Below are 19,674 nucleotides of genomic sequence, written 5' to 3'. Positions count from 1 at the left end.
AACCGCCCCCATTGATTTTAAGGCACAGCCTGCACTGTGACGGTCTTACCGCCCCTCCTATGGCATGGCGAGGACACTTCAAGGAAGTGGCCAACGTCCCCCCTCGGGGGCAGGACTCACCAGCCGTCCTGGCAGAGGGGGGCAATACCGCACAGTGACCACCTGTACCTCAAAATTGACCGCTGGTCGAGAGCGCCTTCCCGCCAATTATTAATTAATTTTGTAAAGCCAAATTAGGTGAAGGCCGAAAGGCCAGGTAGCAATTGAAAAAGCAAGGGAGGGAGGGTGGGAATCCAGACTCAAAGAGGAAGCAGCATTATCTGACTCCCCTTTATATACCCCTGCATAAGCTACCACCCCTTTTCTACCTAATTGGTTACTCTAACTATCAATCACGTGCACTTCTATGGGTAATGAACTATTCAACAACTTTATTAGGACAATCACAAAATTCACAGGCTCTTAAATGCCCTCATGCCTATGCAGCCCTCGCTTAATCTAATTAAAGCAAAATAACAACATTAAAAAAGGAGTTTGGATGGTTTTTCATTAATACAATTAGCTGAGATCCATAATTTTACCGGTTTCACTTGCTGTGTGATCTTCTGTGTTTCAGCAATTACACAACACTCTGCCCGTACTGCAGATCCTGCCTTGGTGGGCGAGAGCATCAGCTGATATCTGCAGACACCAGTTCATGTGGAATGCCAGGTCCCAACTTGGTCATATTCCACCCACAATGGATAATAGGTCTCACTCCTTTTGACTGTGTTTAGGAGTGAATTATAATTGATGCTAAGGTGCATACACACTGGCCAATTTTTCCCAGCATGTATGCACAGCGATGATGAGGAAAATTACTGGGCTTGAAAATTGCTCAGTGCGTACACATTGAACGATTTTTCCCTGGGGAGGATGGCTTTCCATAGCAGGACGCTATGGTAAGCCTTCCACCCTATCGCTCATCTGTTGTTAATACCAGCTGATGAGCGGCTGTGGTTGTCGGCGATGATGCAGGAGTGCACATCAGCGCTCACTGCTGATCTGTACACACTGGGCGGCTTTTTGAACTGTTAAAGTGAGCTGCTTTTAGCTCAAAATCGCCCAGTGTGTATAGGCCTTTACAGTGTTCATCACAAGCTCTGGCAATTACAGATTCTAATGTCATGCTTCATTCCCACCCACACATATAAAACAGGGCTAAATACAGAAAGCCATTATCTGCCAACTACATGCTGGTGGCTAAAGATGTACTGAAGCAAAGAGCTCATCCTAAATACTCTGCACAAATCCTGAACACTCCTCAGGCATCACCGGCAGCCCTCCGCACCCATTTTTATTATTCTGTTTATATAAATGTACTCTTACATCCACTGAGCGAATGGTGATTGAGCATACCGTACATGGCAAATGCCTGTGTGTGGGAAACCTTAATGTTTGTGGTGAATAGGAGCAGTTAGTTCTTCAAAAGAATGTGTTTTGTATCAGTTTTCTTATTCACACACAAAGCAGTTGTTGTACTGTAGCACAGCTGCTGTTTTATGGTGTTACTGTAATTATTTGGTCTTGCACACATTCAGTAATAGTAGTAGCACCCTATATATAGTAGTGCACTGTAAAGACTATATACAGTATACGGTACTTGTGTAGTTTCACGGCAGCACTTCGTAGCGGATTGTATGCAAATCGCACATGATATTTGCGTACGATGTGCATATGATCCGCTGGGAAGTGCCGCCGTGAAACTACAAAAGTACCCAATATACTTAGAAATTTTATGCCCACCTCCAAGTACATGTTTAATTGCCATTTTTTGAATAATTTAGTGATGTTACCTGCCAAACATTTCCTGCACTGAGCAGAATTCCCATACTTACACACAGATAGGACCTCTGGATCTTAAGCTGCCCATACATCAGAACGATTTCACGCCCAAACACAGGATTGCGATAGGTCATGCAATGCATTGTGTGTGTGCTTTGAATGCAAGTCGTGAGGTGTTACGATTTGATGCGTGGGCCCGCGGGTTGTGCAGGGGCGGATTTAGGGATGAGGGCGCCCCTAGGCACAACAATAATGTTTACTAAGTAGGACAGTTTATAGGGGCAGTATCTGCATGTCCTATCCATTTACACTCTATTTAAGATGAAATATATTATAGTACAGAGGATATTTTGCAGTTATTGGTACATTTTGGGCTGACAGTACCATCACAGGCATCCAAGTGCCGCCCCCAAACATGTGCCACCCCTAGGCACGTGCCTAATGGGAAATTCGTCTCTGGGGTTGTGAGGTTGATCCTCAGATCTTGTGTCTAATAATTTCACATAAGATCTATCGTGTGTAGGGGAAGCTGCTGGGGAGATGGTTACGACTCGGATCTGATGATGGTCATCCTGATGTACAGTATGGCCAGCGTTAGATTGGGACCCTCATGAACATTAGCAAGATTTGTTATGTGGGGCAGGGGAACTCGCCAAAATACTATAAGTGGAGAAATGTGTCACTATTGGGGGTATCCATTTCTCAGGCACAGGCTCACATCATTTCAGGCATCTTACAAATATGACATTTCTTGCATTCACCTTATGAATCACAGGTTGCTGTAACTACTGACATTTCCCCAGGGGAAGTCCCTGCAGATAGACACTGTACTGTTGCATGCCTACATTCTGTGCTCCACTGTCCAATTGGTGCTCTAAGTGAATTGGATGACCAGCAGTGGTTTAAGATAACAGATTGTTGCCATTCTTAAATTGTGGTTTGCTTAATCTGCTTTACAGTTATATAAATCACCTGTCAGTGTGATATTATTAATATTTGAGTGCAGTGCCTCGTATTTGTATTGTATGACTTTTTAGCTGGCCAAGACCCATGCAGAGGTAGAATGCCATTGTATTTATTGGGCATGCAATTTATAAATTTTTAAAGAAAAACCCATTGACCAATGTAGAAAGAATGTAAAATAGTCTGTTCCCTATTTAATGTGGAGCTACTCTACTGAAAAGGCATTTCATGGAGATTGTAAAAATATCACCTACAGCATGGGGTGACATTTAAATGGACGTACACTGCCTGAGAGGCGTGTCATAAATTTGACTTGTATCCAGATGTAAGTGAGTACCTAACACATACTGTAGATGTACTTTCAAGTGGCAATAGGTAACCATGACAATGAGTGTAGCCAAAGTATAGAACAGTTAGAAAATGGGGGTAAGGTGCAATTAGGTAGATTGCTAGACTCTTCAGGGAGCCAGAGAACATTTTTACTATCTAAGGGAGTCTCACAATGCTGATAACCGCACTTTGCCTCCAAGTTCAGATTTACACTGCTCCATGTTCTGGACTATTTCCCCATTACTCTGGTCATGTTGCAGTGCAGGACCTTTTTACCTTAAACAAGAACATTATTAAAAAACTCAGGCATGTCCAAACTATGGCCCTCCAGCTGTCGTCCCATCATGCCTTGCCACAGTTTTGCTAATCGGGAATACTAAAACTATGGCAAGGCATGCTGGGATGTGTAGATTCACAACAGCTGGAGGGCCATAGTTTGGACATGTCTGACATAACTGGATTGCATACCCTTAGCTTGTCTTATCCTATAATAGAGTGCCGTTATGTAATTGGGTATTACAGCTATACCGTGTTTGTATAGGTCTGGCAGTAGGTTTTTGCGATGAAGAAACATTTTTACTTTTTAATTTATTTGATTTAATTATTTAATTCTTCTGTCACCAAACCCACAATCTTTTTTTAAACCCAAATTTGGGTTTGTGGTTCTGTGTTCAAGATTTTGACCATTTTATTTTGGTGGTAAGCAGTTTAGAGCTGACTAATACGAGCAGGGAAAGTCCATTGTTTCTTCTAGTAAATCACACTTTCCCCTCGCTGGCCTGCGCTGTGCATTTACATTAGCGTGGGCTTTCTGCTCATCAGATCTCTTCATAGGAAATGCTAAGGAAATGTTCAGCTTTGGTGCCAAACAGCACAGAGGAAATGACACTTGTACATAAGCACAGCATATATCATCCTGTAGTGTTACTGACAGCACAGTTGTACAGTCTGATCTAATTACAGACCACTCGGCAAGTATGGATTACAGTCATACTGATGTATTGCCCCATCCCCATTGCCGTTATGAGTATATGCAAATGATGGCTTAGGCTTTATATCATCAGCTCAATCATATGCTTTAATGAAAGTAAACGTTCTCATCGGTACCAATAAAGGGCCAAACCATATGATTTTCTGAACATTACAGTGTGACTGGTGATTTAGCGATCTGGGGCAAATTCCTGATGGGCTGTAACATTACTACTAGATTACAGAGAAAAGAGCCTGTTTCCAGGAAGAGGGGTACATTGGGTTGTATTATTCTATAAGCATTGTGCAAGTAAGTATAGAAATAAATATTAGAGCTGTATAATTGAATAGCTCTGCTTTTACATCGCTCCGCTCTTACTACTGGGCTGGTTTACTGTGAGACAGGAGCTGTGAGGGATGCCTTAATTAGTGTTTAGTACAGTGTTTTTCAACCACTGTGCCATGGCTCACTAGTGTACCTTGAGCTGTTTTCAACTGTTCCATCAGATCTAAAGATAGCCCAACCAGTTTACAGTCATCACCAGTTATTTACTGGTCTCTTCTTTTCTTGTAAAGGCCAATGCATTTTATTTGTGTTACCTGTGGGGACCAGTGTGATTGTTTTGTATATGGGGGCCAATAGGTTTGTTTTTTTCCTGTGGGGGCCAATGTGTTTGGTCCTGTGGGGATCTCATGGTGTGGACTACACTGGCTCAAATCACATCCATATTTAATTCAAGATGTACCAGATGGATATCAAGCAGGTCAGTGTAGCGGTCTTTAGCTTCCATGGTATATGCCATCAGTCCCAAGTCCTGACAAATGCTGTGGCTCCCACATTCGCATGACATGAACCCAATAAAGCATTTATTGACCGTGGTGGACAGGTCTACTCACATGCACCTTGCACCTATAAATATCAGAGTGCTCTCTAGATGACACGGATCAACATCTCCCCACAGGCCTTGTGCTCTTTTGTAGAATGAATGGCATGCTAAAGGGGGCGGGGCACCTATAAAGGAAGACTGTTGACCCATACTGTTGTCAGGGCAGCATATATTTTTACCTGACCATGTGAATGGCAGGCAGAGCTGTTTTAGATATCAGCAGCTTATTAACATTACATTTCTCTAATGAAAATAGTTCACTTCAGCGCCCGAGTGAGTTGACTAGTAAGGAGAAAACACTTACTGGTAAAAGGTCAGTCAGAAAGGCCCTTTAGTCTGTCTCTTCCAGGAAATCTCACTGGCTGATCTTTTAAGTACCTAACACTGGAGTTATTGCCGTCAGTAATGCCAGATAAGTGGTCTCTACACAACCTGCTCCTCTTCTCTGACAGCAAATAGCTGAGGTCCTAACACCTTGCCCCATTACTGCAGGACTAATTGTTTCCTGAGCCTGTCTGCTCCCATTTCTGTGCTTTGTGGCTGCACTCAGGTGATATGTTAGGCTGCAGACCTGCATTACAAGCTTCCATTTGGCCAGAAGTGGTGCAGTATTCACAGCAAACCACAGTACTGGATACTTTTGTGGTTTTATTTTTCTTCCCCTTAATGATTTAAAGAACATAAAGAGAGTCAAACAAAATTCATTCAGCAATTTGTTGTTCAAAAAAATATAATGCCATGTACATATCAGTTCGGTAAAGTTTAGTCTTGTATCTCACTACTATGCACTAAGTCCTGGATATATCTAGCAGGTTAGGCTGAGGCAGTAACTGCGGAACATGTAGACAAGTTGAGCATATGCAGCCAATGATCTTAAACTTGGTAGCTGTGTGATCCTGGCAGTGCAGATAATACAATCTTCCATGAGTACCACAGGTTGTGAGAGTAGGGAGATGTAGCACAGGCCAGACTCTTAAGCCCCGCACACACAGTGAGATATTGGCTAACGGGCAATTTTGACTAGGCAATTTTGACTAAGTGAAAGAGATATTGGCTAGATCCACTGGTGATTTTGACTAAGCAATTTTGTCTAAGTAATGGTAGTCTATGATCTAGTCAAAATTGCCTTGCCTGCACAGTCTATCTATGCTAAGCAATCTATGCTAGACATTTATTGACTAAGCAGGAGAAAAACCGGGAGATATTGGCTAACTTTCTAGGAGATTTTGACTATCTAGTCAAAATCTCCAGCCAAAATCTCACCGTGTACACCCCTATACACTGCAACTTATTGGCTCTAATTTTGCTATTAATAGGAGGTTCTTTAGATAAAAGTCGTGCACCAATGACATGCTTAGGCAGAAGTACAACAGGACAGAAACTCCCTTAGTGCATATCATGGTCCCTAATTGGAAAAATGCTCTACGGCAACTTTTAGTATACTTCATCAATTTGAAAAAGAAAAATCTGACTTCACTAACCAGGGATTTGCTGAATATTGCTCTGTTCAAAGCAATGAATGATAATGATTTGCCTATGTGACACGGTTATGTAGATTGGATGGTTGCGATGATATTGGTTCTGATCACTGTAATTATTTACCCATACGAAGAATATGCAGCACTGCAAGTTTGCGACCTGGCACTTAGAAACCAAACCTGGTACTTTTTTTTTTTGTATCTACTCGAAACTCAAAATTGGTTTTTGCAAATCTTTTTCAGAACTGATAGATACAAACCTTAGCTGGATACAAAACATTATATGAGGCCGAGGGCCAGTGGTCTCTGAGGCAAGCATTGAAAGTAAAAGGTAACTCATTTTACTCCCTATTTTTCCTGGCAGTTTCTCGCATTTCTCATATTTTCATTGCCCATCCTTTCCCCTTCGTCAGTTCTCTCTCTTTCTGTTTGACTGTGAATTTACCTGAGAGAGTGTACGAAAATACCTGGTCTAGTTACTATAGTGTGTATGATGACTAGAATACACAATTCTTTTATCGTATTGTTTCAATGAATAGTTTAGACAGATTTCATAGCCTACCATAAGTTTAGCCATTCTTAACTTTTGTTGTTTCTAGGAATAATTTCCCTTTATACTCCCCGGATGTATTACTTTCTTTAATTTATGAAGCATTGTAATAATAGCAATACTGATGAAAGCCCTTAGTTTTGTGACTGTAATATAGGCCACAACATTACCCAGAATCCCTGGCTTGATTTGAAGGTGTAACAAAATGCTGTAAGGCAGATTGGGTGAACAATGCATTGTGGTTGGCGGATATACACCCTGATGCAGCCAGCCACTGATTAGCTGAAGAATGATTCACTTCCCTCATAACATGAAATAAATGACAGCCAATAAGATGTTCGCTTTTATGTGTAAAAAGTACTTTAGATTAGCCAAAAAATATACATAATGGGTCACTGAGTGTTACTGCACGTCTATTATTTGCTCCAAGTTCTTAAATGGAACTTGTGTTGTTCTCCATTGGGAATGTGATATTGTGGCTTCTATATGTCTGAGTATTGTATTTTAAGGCCAATACACACTAGACGATTTTGAGCTCAAAATATCCTAATTGGTAAGGGCGGGCAGTAAGCACTGATGCCGTTCCTGCATCATCACCGGCGGCCGCTGCCATCTGTCACCTAGTATTACAGGCCAAATGAACTACTTTCCACAGTCTTCTGCTATGGAAAGTGGTTCACTCCTATGAAAATCGTTGGACGGGTGAAAATTGTTCAGTGTGTATGCACTAGACGACTTATCGGCCATTGGTTTTCATAACCTCGGTCTTGAGCAAAAACACCCAGTGTGTACGCATCTTTAGGCCTTTTCTTCATAACTGTGTATTTTTATTCAGCTACACCAGTGGTTCTCAGCATCAACCCTCAAGTTCTCCCAACATGTGATGTTTTTTTTCAGTCTATGGAAGCAGGTGGGTTAATTACTGACCCACCAACCTACTAAAACTTGAAGTTCTGAACTAGAGTTTATTTTGCTCATAGCAGTGTGGTGGTATTGAACTGGCATTTAGATCAGAGTAATCTTCTATTGCTAGCTGTAAAGCTAAAGCTGCAGCAAGCACTGTCTAAGAGCGAACATGAATACCCTGTATAATGGATTACTCACCTCTCTAAGAGGAATACACTAAACATATTGTCACCACACTGAAGTACTTGTAAACAAAGCTTTTGCTTATCCGTTGCCAAGCCAGGTACCTCTGGGTGCCATTCAAAAGATTCTTCCAGAAAGGTTTGGCAGCACCTGCTGGCACAGAGAGGAAACCTCCGCCCAACAGTGGCCTATGCATGTAGAACATGGGTTTTATATACTTTACAACTTCAACATGAAAGTATGTTAAATACCATATCATCTTGCTGTAAAAAGCTTTAGGATACTAATACCTCTAATAAGGGCATTTAAACATAAAAGCAAACTGATTAACAGACAAATAATAACCATTGCTGCCCAGAATTCTTTGTGATGCCGGAAGCACAATCGTTCTTATAATACACTGGCAAACTATATTGATATACACTCAAGGACAGAGCAAAGTGGTTCCTCCATTGTCCCCCCCCCCCCCCAATACAAGGCAGGAAAGCAGATGTCTCTAATAATGGTAATGTAATGCAAGAACATGACTTGAAGTTTCTCAGACTGCATTTATTCCTTTATGTATATTTGTAGATGCACTACACCTGATAGTAAGTAAGAAGGTTCTAAGGAGGCCCTACTGCTACATTGCCTTTTATCAATTGTCAAAACAAGTCGTTCACAAACAGCATAACCTGGCCATGAACAAAGCCTTCTCACTGCTGAGTGCTTTGCTAATAATGAAAACCGTATAATGATGTGCACTGCGTGGAATTAACTGCTTGGTGCGGGGGAAAGCATGACCATTGAGCAGTGTTGATACCACAATACTGAGTGTAATAAAATCAGCAATGGTAAATCCACATGTGCTTCTGTAATGACATCCATAAAACTTCCCCTAGGCCTGACAAAAGGAATCCGTTATAGCCTTATGCTGGGTACACACTCTGCCGATGGGTCTGGCTACTGCTGGATCTGCAGACAGCAGACGATTTGGCATGCACATACTTACTAATCGGCCATTCGCTACGTTGAGCTAATCACAACTGGGCAGGCATTTCAAACTGCCCGCTCAGATGTGAGAGCAGTCCCAGCGGTTCTTTCCACAGGTTTATGGGATAGTCAGCGGGTTGGCCGTACACACAGGCAGACATGCTGCTATTTTGTCTTAGAGTGACCTGATCTGTCACTCAGGACATTAAGGGGGGTATTCAATGTGAGGGTCACGGCAGTCGAGCTTGCTCGAACGCCGTGACCCAGTCCCGTTCTCAGTCAGCTCGACCGAGAACATGCAGGCGGGTCCCGCCTGCCTGGGAGTGAGAAGGGGGCATGGCCGCGAGTTGCGGCCGGGAAGAGGCGAGCTGCAGCCGGCAGCTCGTCACTTCCCGGCCGTTCTCGGCAGAACGAGCCCGACAACTTGTGATGTTCGGCTCGTTCTGCGGAGATACCCTGCTCAATGCTGTCAGGGAAGACAGCATTGAATAGGGCCCGGCGGGCATCTCGCTGATGGGAGATGCTCGCCGAAGATTGAATATCCCCCTTAGTGTTCACAGCCGCTGACGTACTACAGATATGTTGGTCGTCCCTTGAACAAGCAATATATATTTCAAGTGTGTACCCAGCTTAACCAAGAGTTTTCCAAACTTCACCATTACAGTCCATGGTTTTAAGGATCTTCATGTTTGAACTAAACAGGGGTTGGGGGCAATAAGCGGCCCTCCAACTGCGGTTGAGCTACACATCCCAGCATGCTTAGCGATAATTTTAGCATAGCCAAATAGCAAAACTGTGTCAGGGCATGCTGGTATGTGCAGCTGGTGAGCCCCTTATTGCCTATCCCTGGTCTAAAAGATGTTTCATTCAAATTGATTGAGGTACTACTAATTAAGTCACCTGTGTTCAAGCATTGGTATACTTAAAACTTGGGCTGTAATGGCAGAATTTGAAAAACTATAGACTTACCCATTGTGTAGATTAGAGCCATAGATCACCAATACACACACTATATACAATAGCCTTCCTACTAGTAAAGTAGATTGTATATTGATTAATATTCTAAACCTTGTATTTGTAAGCAAGGCAACAAATTATTCAAAAATATTACACTGACTTAAGTAGATCGTAATAATAAGGTGCAGTTCAGAATTTACTGATCCAAATAGTTGATGTAGGGTATATGGGAGGACATTGTGACAGTGACTCAGGTACAGAATAACTGTGACACTTGCTCACAGCGGAAGTGGCACCCACTTACTTTATCGCTATATTTAACTTCGTATAGTGTTTCCACCTAGATACCAATCTCACTTCCTGGGGACAGAAATTGTGAAGTGATGTAGTAGTGATTATAGTCGTGAGTTATGAACAGGAAACGAACTGCATCTACTGTACACAATTAGCTGTTCAGTGTCAGAAGTATATTCATTTTAAATTACAACTAGAATGTTTGTATGGCATACCTCCCAACATTCATAGAATGGTAGTCGGGGCGTGGCTACCGAAAGGGGGCGTGGCCTATACCCCTGCGAGGCCACCGTTTTTGCCACTGTGGGGGCATGCTCAGCAGCTCCGTGAGCTGCTGCCCATGCCCCCAGCCCCTCCTGCTGCAAGAGTAGATGCTGTGCACACAGCATCTATTCACAGACCACAGGGGGGGGCACGACTCCCAATTGCCCCCCCGCCGCGGGACACTGTCGGCCGTGGGTGGGATGCGGGAACGTCCTAAAAAAAAGGGAAGTTCCCGCGATAAGTATGGTTGGTCAGGCATTTACAAAATGAGTTATGTTGAAGAAGTAATTTAATAATACCAAACAGAAACATATTCTTTATTTTAGGTAGTGAAATTCAAACAGGAAATCTTTATTGCTTCACTATGGAGGAGATGTATAAAAGCGTAGAGAGAGATAAAGTACCAACCAATCCATTACTAACTGCCATGTTACAGGCTATGTTAAAAAATGACCATTAGGAGAAGATTGGGTAGTACTTATCTCTCTCCACACTTTGCTGAATTTCCCCCATGCCAGCATTGCCTGGTCTGGTAAGCCCCATACACACTAAACGATATAGTTTATGAACAATATAGTCAACGAATTCCATTTAAACTCAAGCGAATGATAACGATATCCTTCAGTGACATCAACCTGTCCCTGCTTAATACATGCAGTAGTTGATGGTAGTCAAATTGAGTTGCATGTAAAGATGACAGAAGACATCGTAAACATCCCGCGGGACCGCGCATCGTTAACAATATTGAGCATTCACACTAAGTAATAATATAACCTATATCACTCAGAAGGGCCCAAGTAAGCGATATAGTTTAAAATATCACTTATTCAGACCTTGCCCCCCAGGACCAAGGAGGCTATCCAGCTTCCAGTCCACCTCATGGTATAATCTTTAGCTTCTTCAGAACAGAACCCCTGTCATTATCTAATTACTAGGGCCCATGCTATTCTCTTACCTGTTCTCTTTCTCTTTCACTTATCCCCTTCCCTCTCTCCTTCCCCTTTCTTGCTGGAGGGCTGGATCGGTCCATGAATGGGTTGTTGGCTTGGAATTAGGAGCAGACGGTTGATGTTGTTTGTTTTTATTTTTATGATTATGTTTGTTATTATGGTTTTTGGTAACCCCCCCTCCTCGTTAATGATTGGTGATACCTCTGGTTTCACACACGCCATATATATTCCTACACCAATATTATGTCCAACATTGAATTACTACTAGAGTTACCATATTATGTTCCTTCCTCTGTTTATGTATGTTTTGGAAAATTCGAAAATGGTGGATTGTTCCTCACTTGATACCTTCTATACTAGCCCCATTGTATGTATCAATTGTGATTTGTGAGGATCAATAAAACATATTTCGGAAAAAAAAAATCACTTATTGCGTATTAGGTTTTAGTTAGGCAACACACTTTGGGGAAAGGACTCCTGCTAACTACGAAATGCAGTAAAGTAATAAGGAGCTACGAAACAAAACAGGAGAATGCTATAAATGCAGTGAAGTCCTTCAGGCTTGCTTCCTCCATCAGTGACCGTCATTGTTGTTGAATGCCATAGAGAAATAGGGACTTCAATGGATCTGGAAATGGCCTCTATGATGACTGTTGCCCTAAATATATCATCTGTGAGTATGATATATAAGGGATGCAGTGGTTAGGAAAGTGGAAGGTAAAGCAATCAGCGTTTTCTTCCAGGTGTCCCTTGCACCAAAAATATTGCTTGTATAATGGGAGCATAGATCTCTGTACTCCAGGACATTTTGACATTGTGCTTAGAAAAGGCCTTTCTGATTTACTCATGTAATCCCTCAGTACTGATTATGTCTGATATTGGTCTATCATGTCTAATATGAGTACATACACATGTGTTACTGGAGCATACACCAGGTAAATCTCACACATCTTTTTAGAAGTTAAAGTCTGACCACTCATGTTTGTGATTCCATTTATATCTTTCTGCACCGTAGCACGATGTGTTAAGCATGATCGCTCGGTACACATAGCGGGACCCCCGCAATGTACACCAAGATGCTGTGTGCTGAGTGATTATGCAGAGTGGGGCTTTGCCTATTTTTTATAGACAAAGCCCCACGATCTGTCGGGAAAACCAGTGCAAGCTCTGGTTTTCACTGTGGGTGATAGCGACGTGCGGGCCGTGCATCGCCATCGCTGCAGGGTATACACACGGAGCGGAGCGTTCAGTGCTCCATTTCTAAGCGCTCTAGTTAGATCACTTAGAAATGGGGCTGAAATCGCCCCATGTGTCTGCCCCTTAGCTGTGACCTTTGATTGTATTATTTTTAAGGCTGGTGTCGCACAGAAGACATCCTACCCAATTTTGATAACCTGTTGATTTTGGTTGAAAAACATCAGAGCTTCGTTTTTACTGCCTATGGCTTATAACAAAATAACGTGGGAGGTTCTTTTTTTAATTGAATGTATTTTCTAGTAATAAGGCTTTGGAAATCGGTCTACAATTCTATTCTCAGTGTTGAAAATGGCTGGAGCCATGAAAGTGCTTGAGCAACAACCTCTACATTTTTTACAGATGGAGCCTTCCTCAACTAGCCTTCTCTGGTGAGCCATGGCTCACAATGGCATATTATCATCTATTGTTCTCAGCTGCAGCGGCGTAACTATAGCACTGCAGCCCCCGCCACCGCGGGGGGGGCGCTGTGCATGTGGGGGCGCCGGGGGCTGCGGTGCTATAGTTAAACCCCCCCTCAATCCCCCGCAGACTTACCTATTGCGCTGGTCCCGGCTGCTCAGTTCTTCTGCTGAGGACCACCACAAAATGGCCACCCCCATATAGCACACAGTTCTCTGAAACTGTCTGCTGTATGGGGGCGGCCATTTTCTGGTGGTCCTCAGCAGAAGAACGGAGCCGCCGGGACAAACGCGATAGGTAAGTCTGCGGGGGATTGAGGGGGGGTTTGCATGGGCGGCAGAGTAGGGGTGCTTGGCGGGGCGGTGACGGCGGGGGGGCGCCCAAAACGTAGTTACGCCACTGCTCAGCTGCCATACAATACATAGAACAATACATCAGGGGTTAGCAGAGGATGAAATCCGACAGCTCTGGCTCCCTTAATCCTATTAAAGGGAAAGAGGAGGATGGCTCTATCTGTATTTCAAGCATTTTAAAGTGCTGGAATGACACCACCATAAATATGATTTAATCTATCCTCACCCTCCAAACCAACTTTTCTCTGTGACTAAATATTTCCCAGTAAGCATTACAGTACTTCTGTCTGAAATCTAGCAGAATTAATGTGTACCATGTGGTGCTTAACTTCATGTATAGAACTCCTAGTTTCCTACATAGTCCAAATAAACAGGGCCCAAAGATAATGGGCTGTGGATTAAGGCATCGCCATGAGTACAGTGATTGGAAAGCTTTGAAAAGACAGTCCTGTGTGTATGTGTATAAATAATTTCATAGTCTAAAACAGGGATGGGGAACCTTCGGCCCTCCAGCTGTTGTTGAACTACACATCCCAGTATGCCTTTCAACAGTTTTAGAATGTCCAAATAGCAAAAATGTTGCAGGGCATGCTGGGTTGTGTAGTTCAACAACATCTTGGAGGGCTGAAGGTTCCCCATCCCTGGTCTAAAAAATAAAGAGGTTTTAGCGCTGTATAGTGCAGTATTTGTATTTTTTGGTTGAACATTTTGCAATAAAAATGTTTTAAATGTATACAGTATATTAGTTTCAAACACAATTTACTGTGTTTGCCATTGTTTTATTTATATTCTTGTATTTTTTTCTTTTATACAGTTAATGAAATTATCAGGAAGGAGTTTTCTGGGCTACCTGCTAGAAATCAGACATAGAAGAGCGAATCCTGCCAGACACCTTGTGCTGACTGCTTCCTCCTCGGAGATCCTTCCCATTCACACACACATCACCTTCTGTTTCCAGTGCAAGCTACCGACTCAAGCACCACAAACAATACGCTGGCACCCAGCTCCTCTATGCGCAGCGCTTCTATAAACATCAAAGCCGTAAGACTTATTGTCCTGTCATTATAAATGCATCTCGGAACCAAGCTCTTTCACAATTGTACAGCAGCCCCGATCAGGGAAATCCATAGAATGGTCATAAATCAGCACACGTCCTTTGTTCTCATCCTCAGATGTATCTGGATGGCCTTCATGTGTATCAGTTGGGCACTTCAGATGAGAAGTGTTAGGAAATGGAGAGTCGTGAGGCGGATGCTAGGTTATCGAGTGTCCGTGACTTCAGGGATGTCGTTGAAGGAAGATTTTAGGACAATCAGAAAAAAAGACTAAGGCTCAGAGTACAATAATTGTCTGGGCGTGTGCACAGGTGCCAGGCTTAATGTTGCTCAGTAGCAGAGAGAGAGAGAGAGGACTTGGCTATTGTACATACTGTCTGGTCCCTATACATAGGCAGCATGTGCCCTACAGCAAGAGAGTCACATGATGCCCAGTTCTGAACAAGATCAATGTGCCTCATAAAGGCAAAATCTACCTATTCCGGTTATTTGCCAGTCTGTCTGTGCTCAAGGAACCCGTTCCAACCACTTCTCCTGTTTTATTGCTCATTTCCACAGACTAACCTGAGAAATAGATGCGGCCTTACATTCCCATGTACCGTTCCATGTATAATGGTCATCTGTGTATACTGTGTTTCCTCTACCAGACAGATCTAGCTTCCTTCTTATGGAACCCTACACGCACCATCCTACAGCCTTATAATAATCTAGATCAGGCATGTCCAAACTTTGGCCCTCCAGCTGTGTTGAAACTACCAGTCCCACCATGCCTTGCCACAGTTTTGCTATTAGGGAATGCTAAAATTATTGCAAAGCATGCTGGGATGGGTAATTTCACAACAGCTGGAGGGCCATAATGTGGACATGCCTGATCTATATGATGCATCAGTAGAAACTTAGATCAGAATATTTTAGTTCAAAATAAATGTTATATTATATACATACACTTCTATTGTCTTTTGTATAGATCATTTGTGCCATTTAAAACAGGGATTTCCAAATAGTCTGAGCTGACACCTGCCTGAGAGTCGGCGTGTATCCTACATTTCATATACAGTCTCTGCTCCCTCCCCCTCGCTACTTACTACTACTCTGATCATTCCTCCTGGTGGCCAGCAATCCCTGTTTTAAATTGTAAGTAGAGCTCTCATAAAGTGATCTCCTGGCAGCAAAATGTAAATATTAAATGCAGAATATGTTATTTATTGTGTCTAATCGAATGTTTAGAATGATGAATTTAACTAATTTGCTTGTTTTATAAATATATATATATATATATATATATAAACTGGCCTTTGTATATTTCTGTGGTATGTAATGCTTTAAATAAGAGTTTATCCAAGATGTGCCTCCTGCAGGTCCCAGGGCCCGTGCATTTACAGGGCAGAGCCTACTCTATTGCATTCCCTCTTGATTGACTTTGAAATAGTTATACTGTAAGTAGTATCCCATTGGTCAGTCAGCTCCTAGAGTACCTCTAAGCTCTTGCTGGACACACAGGAGCCAATTCTAAAGAAACCTGTATTACAAGTTATCATCTGATATAATAGCGAGTGCTCTGACATCTGCTGTCATTCAGTAACTAGCAGCTAGAGATGCTTGTAATATGCCAAGCAATGTCTGATTGCTCGCTATAAATGATAGCCTGTGCCATTTTCAAGAGAAATATATATTATATATAAGATATTTACACGCACACGCTATTAGAAATAAATCCCATTGTGTTTGTTGTAGAATAAATGGGTCTAATATTGTATATGGAGGTTTTCTGAAATGCAGCATTACATTAAAATGTAGTCAGTAAGGCTTTGTACCCCTAGATATGCCGCTCAATAGAGTACCAGCCTTGATTTGGGTTCTTTTTTGCTTTGTTAAATGAAATAATTATTTACTAAAGTGCGGGTTTTCAGAATGGGTGTTCCTAGCTAGTATGTTCTAGAAGTTGAATCTGTTCACATCTGTAAATTCACACTTTAGTTAATATACTCCATAATATATAAATTGTGTGGGTTATAGTGGTACATTGTATTCATGCTATAAGTTAAGGTTACAATCGAGCATTTTCGGGACTCTGGGGCTCATGCAATGACCTGGCGAGCTTCAGGCTGCGCAGGAAATCCGGGGAGAACTGTATGTCCGTATTATTTAAAGTGGCAATCATTTACAAGGCAAAATGAACATGGTTAATGATTGCCACTTTAAAAATGCAGACATTCTCCCCCAAAGTCCCGCACAGCCTGAAGCTCACAGGCCATTACAGAAGCCCCCTGTAATTGCAGCGCTTGTGCTCGAATATGGAATCAAAGATGAATTTTAGTACACATTTCATGCAGTTCATGTTTCAATTATGACAATTAGACAGCTCCCACTTTTTGTAAATGTGATTGCATCTGGTCACCATTGAGCTTTCCTTGTCCCACTTATCCATAGACCTATCTCCGTTTCAGGTGGCATTAACTTCACAAAGCATGTATGGTGTCAAGGACATTTCTAAAAACTGTAAAATCACCTAATCAGAGAAATAATAGGTAACATGACCTTGCACACAAAACCAAACCGTTCTCCCCTTCTACTGTACGACCCTACATTTGCCCTACACCAGGGAACTGAAGCGGTTTTACCCTAACTGTAAGGTATGGACCGCTACCGAGCTCTGTACTGCCATCCGCTCTCTCTCAAACATCTTTTCTATAGATGTTTGAGAGATTCTTTATCTTTGGAGGAGCCTTAACAACACAGAGTCCCATCGTAGAACTATTACAAATAGTGGTTTATGCCCATAGTGATAGATGCTGGTGGTTCAATGTCACAGTATAGCTTTGCAGCAATCCTTAGCATTCAGTGCCATGGACCATATCATATCTATATAGAATGCAGAGTTAGTATTATAGGTCATACTTACTACATATTGCATGTTCTGCTAAATGAGCCATACCGATCCACTCGTATACACAGGACTTATTGTACTAACTATATTGGCTGGGACTACTATGCCGCCATTCCCTGGTGTAACAATTGAGCAGCCAGCTGCTTTGGGCAGCCACTGGGGGTGATGCAGCCAGCTGAGGTTGCCTTACTTCTATCGCTGCTATCATTGTCTCACAAGCAGAATTGTAAGCAGGTCCACTGTATTGATATGGCTATAATGAGGACATTTACACCAGCCTAACATGGCCACAGGGCACTTACATTACATTATAGTTTATACCACACGGGATTGTCACCTCCTTCATCATTTGCTTATTAAAGATAAAGTTAGCTCCAACTATTCAAAATGTCTGCCCCCAGTATTGCCATTTTTCTTGACATTTAGCCGTACACTCAGACTGTATCTTTCCTATACCCCTAGCCACTGTGGCAGGGTGACTGGGCTCCGTGCCCTCCACAGCACACGGTCAGTGAAGCCTTAACGTGTTTACCTAATGAGAGAGATGTTCTCACTCTGCCTGGATGACAGCCATATTTGCACATGAGGAAATTTCGTTTTTCCTCAACAATGTGACTGTTGTTACCACAGTGCCTTCCTTCCATTGTACCAAAGAATCTCATATCACATTTTCTGAGGCCTGCACAGGTTCTGATGTATTTTCCATTTCAGGCGAGTGCCTCTGGAATGTGATCTATGCCATCTTATAGTATAATCTGGGGGCTATGTCTGCCCCTTTCCTCTCTAGCTGTAATGTAGGAAAGCCTGTGCATGTCCTGTATGTAGGGACTGTATGAAGGACACTGATAAAATACAGCAGTGTAGGGCTATACCTCTAACACTTTGGGAAAAATAAGCGCAAACGATTCTAAATGCTCCGCAAATCCCTTGAATGTTACTCAGTGTTTATAGGTTCCCTCCTTTAACTCCTTCTTATCCAGTATCTCACCTTCTTTAATCACACCAGGATATACATTTAAAACAATACTTTAGGAACTATTTGCTATCATTTAGCCTAGCGATCGGTAGTTGTGTAATCAATGCATTAATATTGTCTGTACAATATAAGCTCGTAACCAGTTGTAATTAATCCATAAAGAACATTTTATGAAAAGAATCTGAATGGTCTTATAGTATTGTCAATTACTTGAAAGAGAGTTATTGTCACATCACGTAAATCATGAAGGAGTCTGAGATAATAAATAAGCCGCCCACCAAGGTAACTGATTTAGACCCTTCTCTAGCTGCCATTTCCTATTGTGTAGATAAGAAGAATTGTTAAAGTGTTGTGCTGTAGTGACTCATACGACTATTGTTGTACCCCAGTATTCCTCAGCTGATTTTTGCCCCAAATGACATATATTATTGAAATCTTTCATATTCATCCAATAACCATCATAAATTTTAATTTTGCTGCATTGTAGAACATACCACATACAGTAATTAGGGAAATACTATGTAAATAATTGGTTACCTTGATGAAGGGCTATGATTGACAAGTTACTGACAGATCTATTTGGGTAGTGTCTGCTAATCTGCAGAACTCTGGAACCTGTAGTTCCCCACATGTCATGCAGTAGTGTATACTCGTGTGATCAGCCACTAACCTGAGTCTAATAATTGTCTGTCCTGATTGTTTTACCTGGACCAAAGAGCCCTGATAATGCACATGGGGCAATAGTCACAGTTTGCACTTTTGTAAGATTCGTTATGTTCTCTGTAGCAGATTATAACATTCTGTACATGTACAATGTCTCATTATTACATCTTGTATGCAATTCTGCTGCCTTGCAATACAGCTTGAAAAAGTTCTCAGATGTTAACATAGCATGTTTTTTACATAAATACATTTTATATTCTGTATATCTAAAACTGTGTATTGTGTGTTTATTGTACTGGGTTGTGATACATCAGGAAGAGTAATGCGCTGCATGGAATTCTGGGGCTTCATAGGACCTGCTCCATTTTGTGCATATGTTAGTATAATTCGGGCAAAAGTTTTTGTAAACATTCTGGGAATTGAGCTTTATGTAGACAGTGCAGCCCTATGCTAGTCCAGCCACACACGTACCTGTTACATGACCCTAGCACAAGTTTCTAGCCTTGCCACTAACAGGTGGTAACTTATGGTGCCCATACACTAGGGAAAACACCCTT

At 42.1% G+C, this 19,674-nt stretch overlaps 1 protein-coding gene across 9 annotated transcripts in view; it reads left to right on the top strand.

The window, feature by feature from the left end:
• The window catches only part of NFATC2 (nuclear factor of activated T cells 2), a 116,941-nt gene extending 97,559 nt beyond the window's left edge, over positions 1-19,382 (top strand). For 8 of the 9 annotated variants that reach the window (XM_083146495.1, XM_083146494.1, XM_083146496.1 and 5 more), the window contains one exon: positions 14,351-19,382. In XM_083146495.1, the coding sequence (XP_083002621.1) occupies positions 14,351-14,406 (56 nt within the window). In that variant the 3' untranslated portion in view covers positions 14,407-19,382. Of the gene's footprint in view, positions 1-6,694; positions 6,783-14,350 lie in introns of all 9 variants that reach the window. The other variant, XM_083146491.1, reaches the window with a different exon arrangement.
• The last annotated feature ends 292 nt before the right edge of the window (positions 19,383-19,674 follow it).

The sequence above is a fragment of the Crinia signifera genome, chromosome 6, assembly GCF_055691185.1.
Source record: "Crinia signifera chromosome 6, ASM5569118v1, whole genome shotgun sequence".
Taxonomy (NCBI): domain Eukaryota; kingdom Metazoa; phylum Chordata; class Amphibia; order Anura; family Myobatrachidae; genus Crinia; species Crinia signifera.
This window is presented reverse-complemented; position numbering and strand designations above follow the sequence as displayed.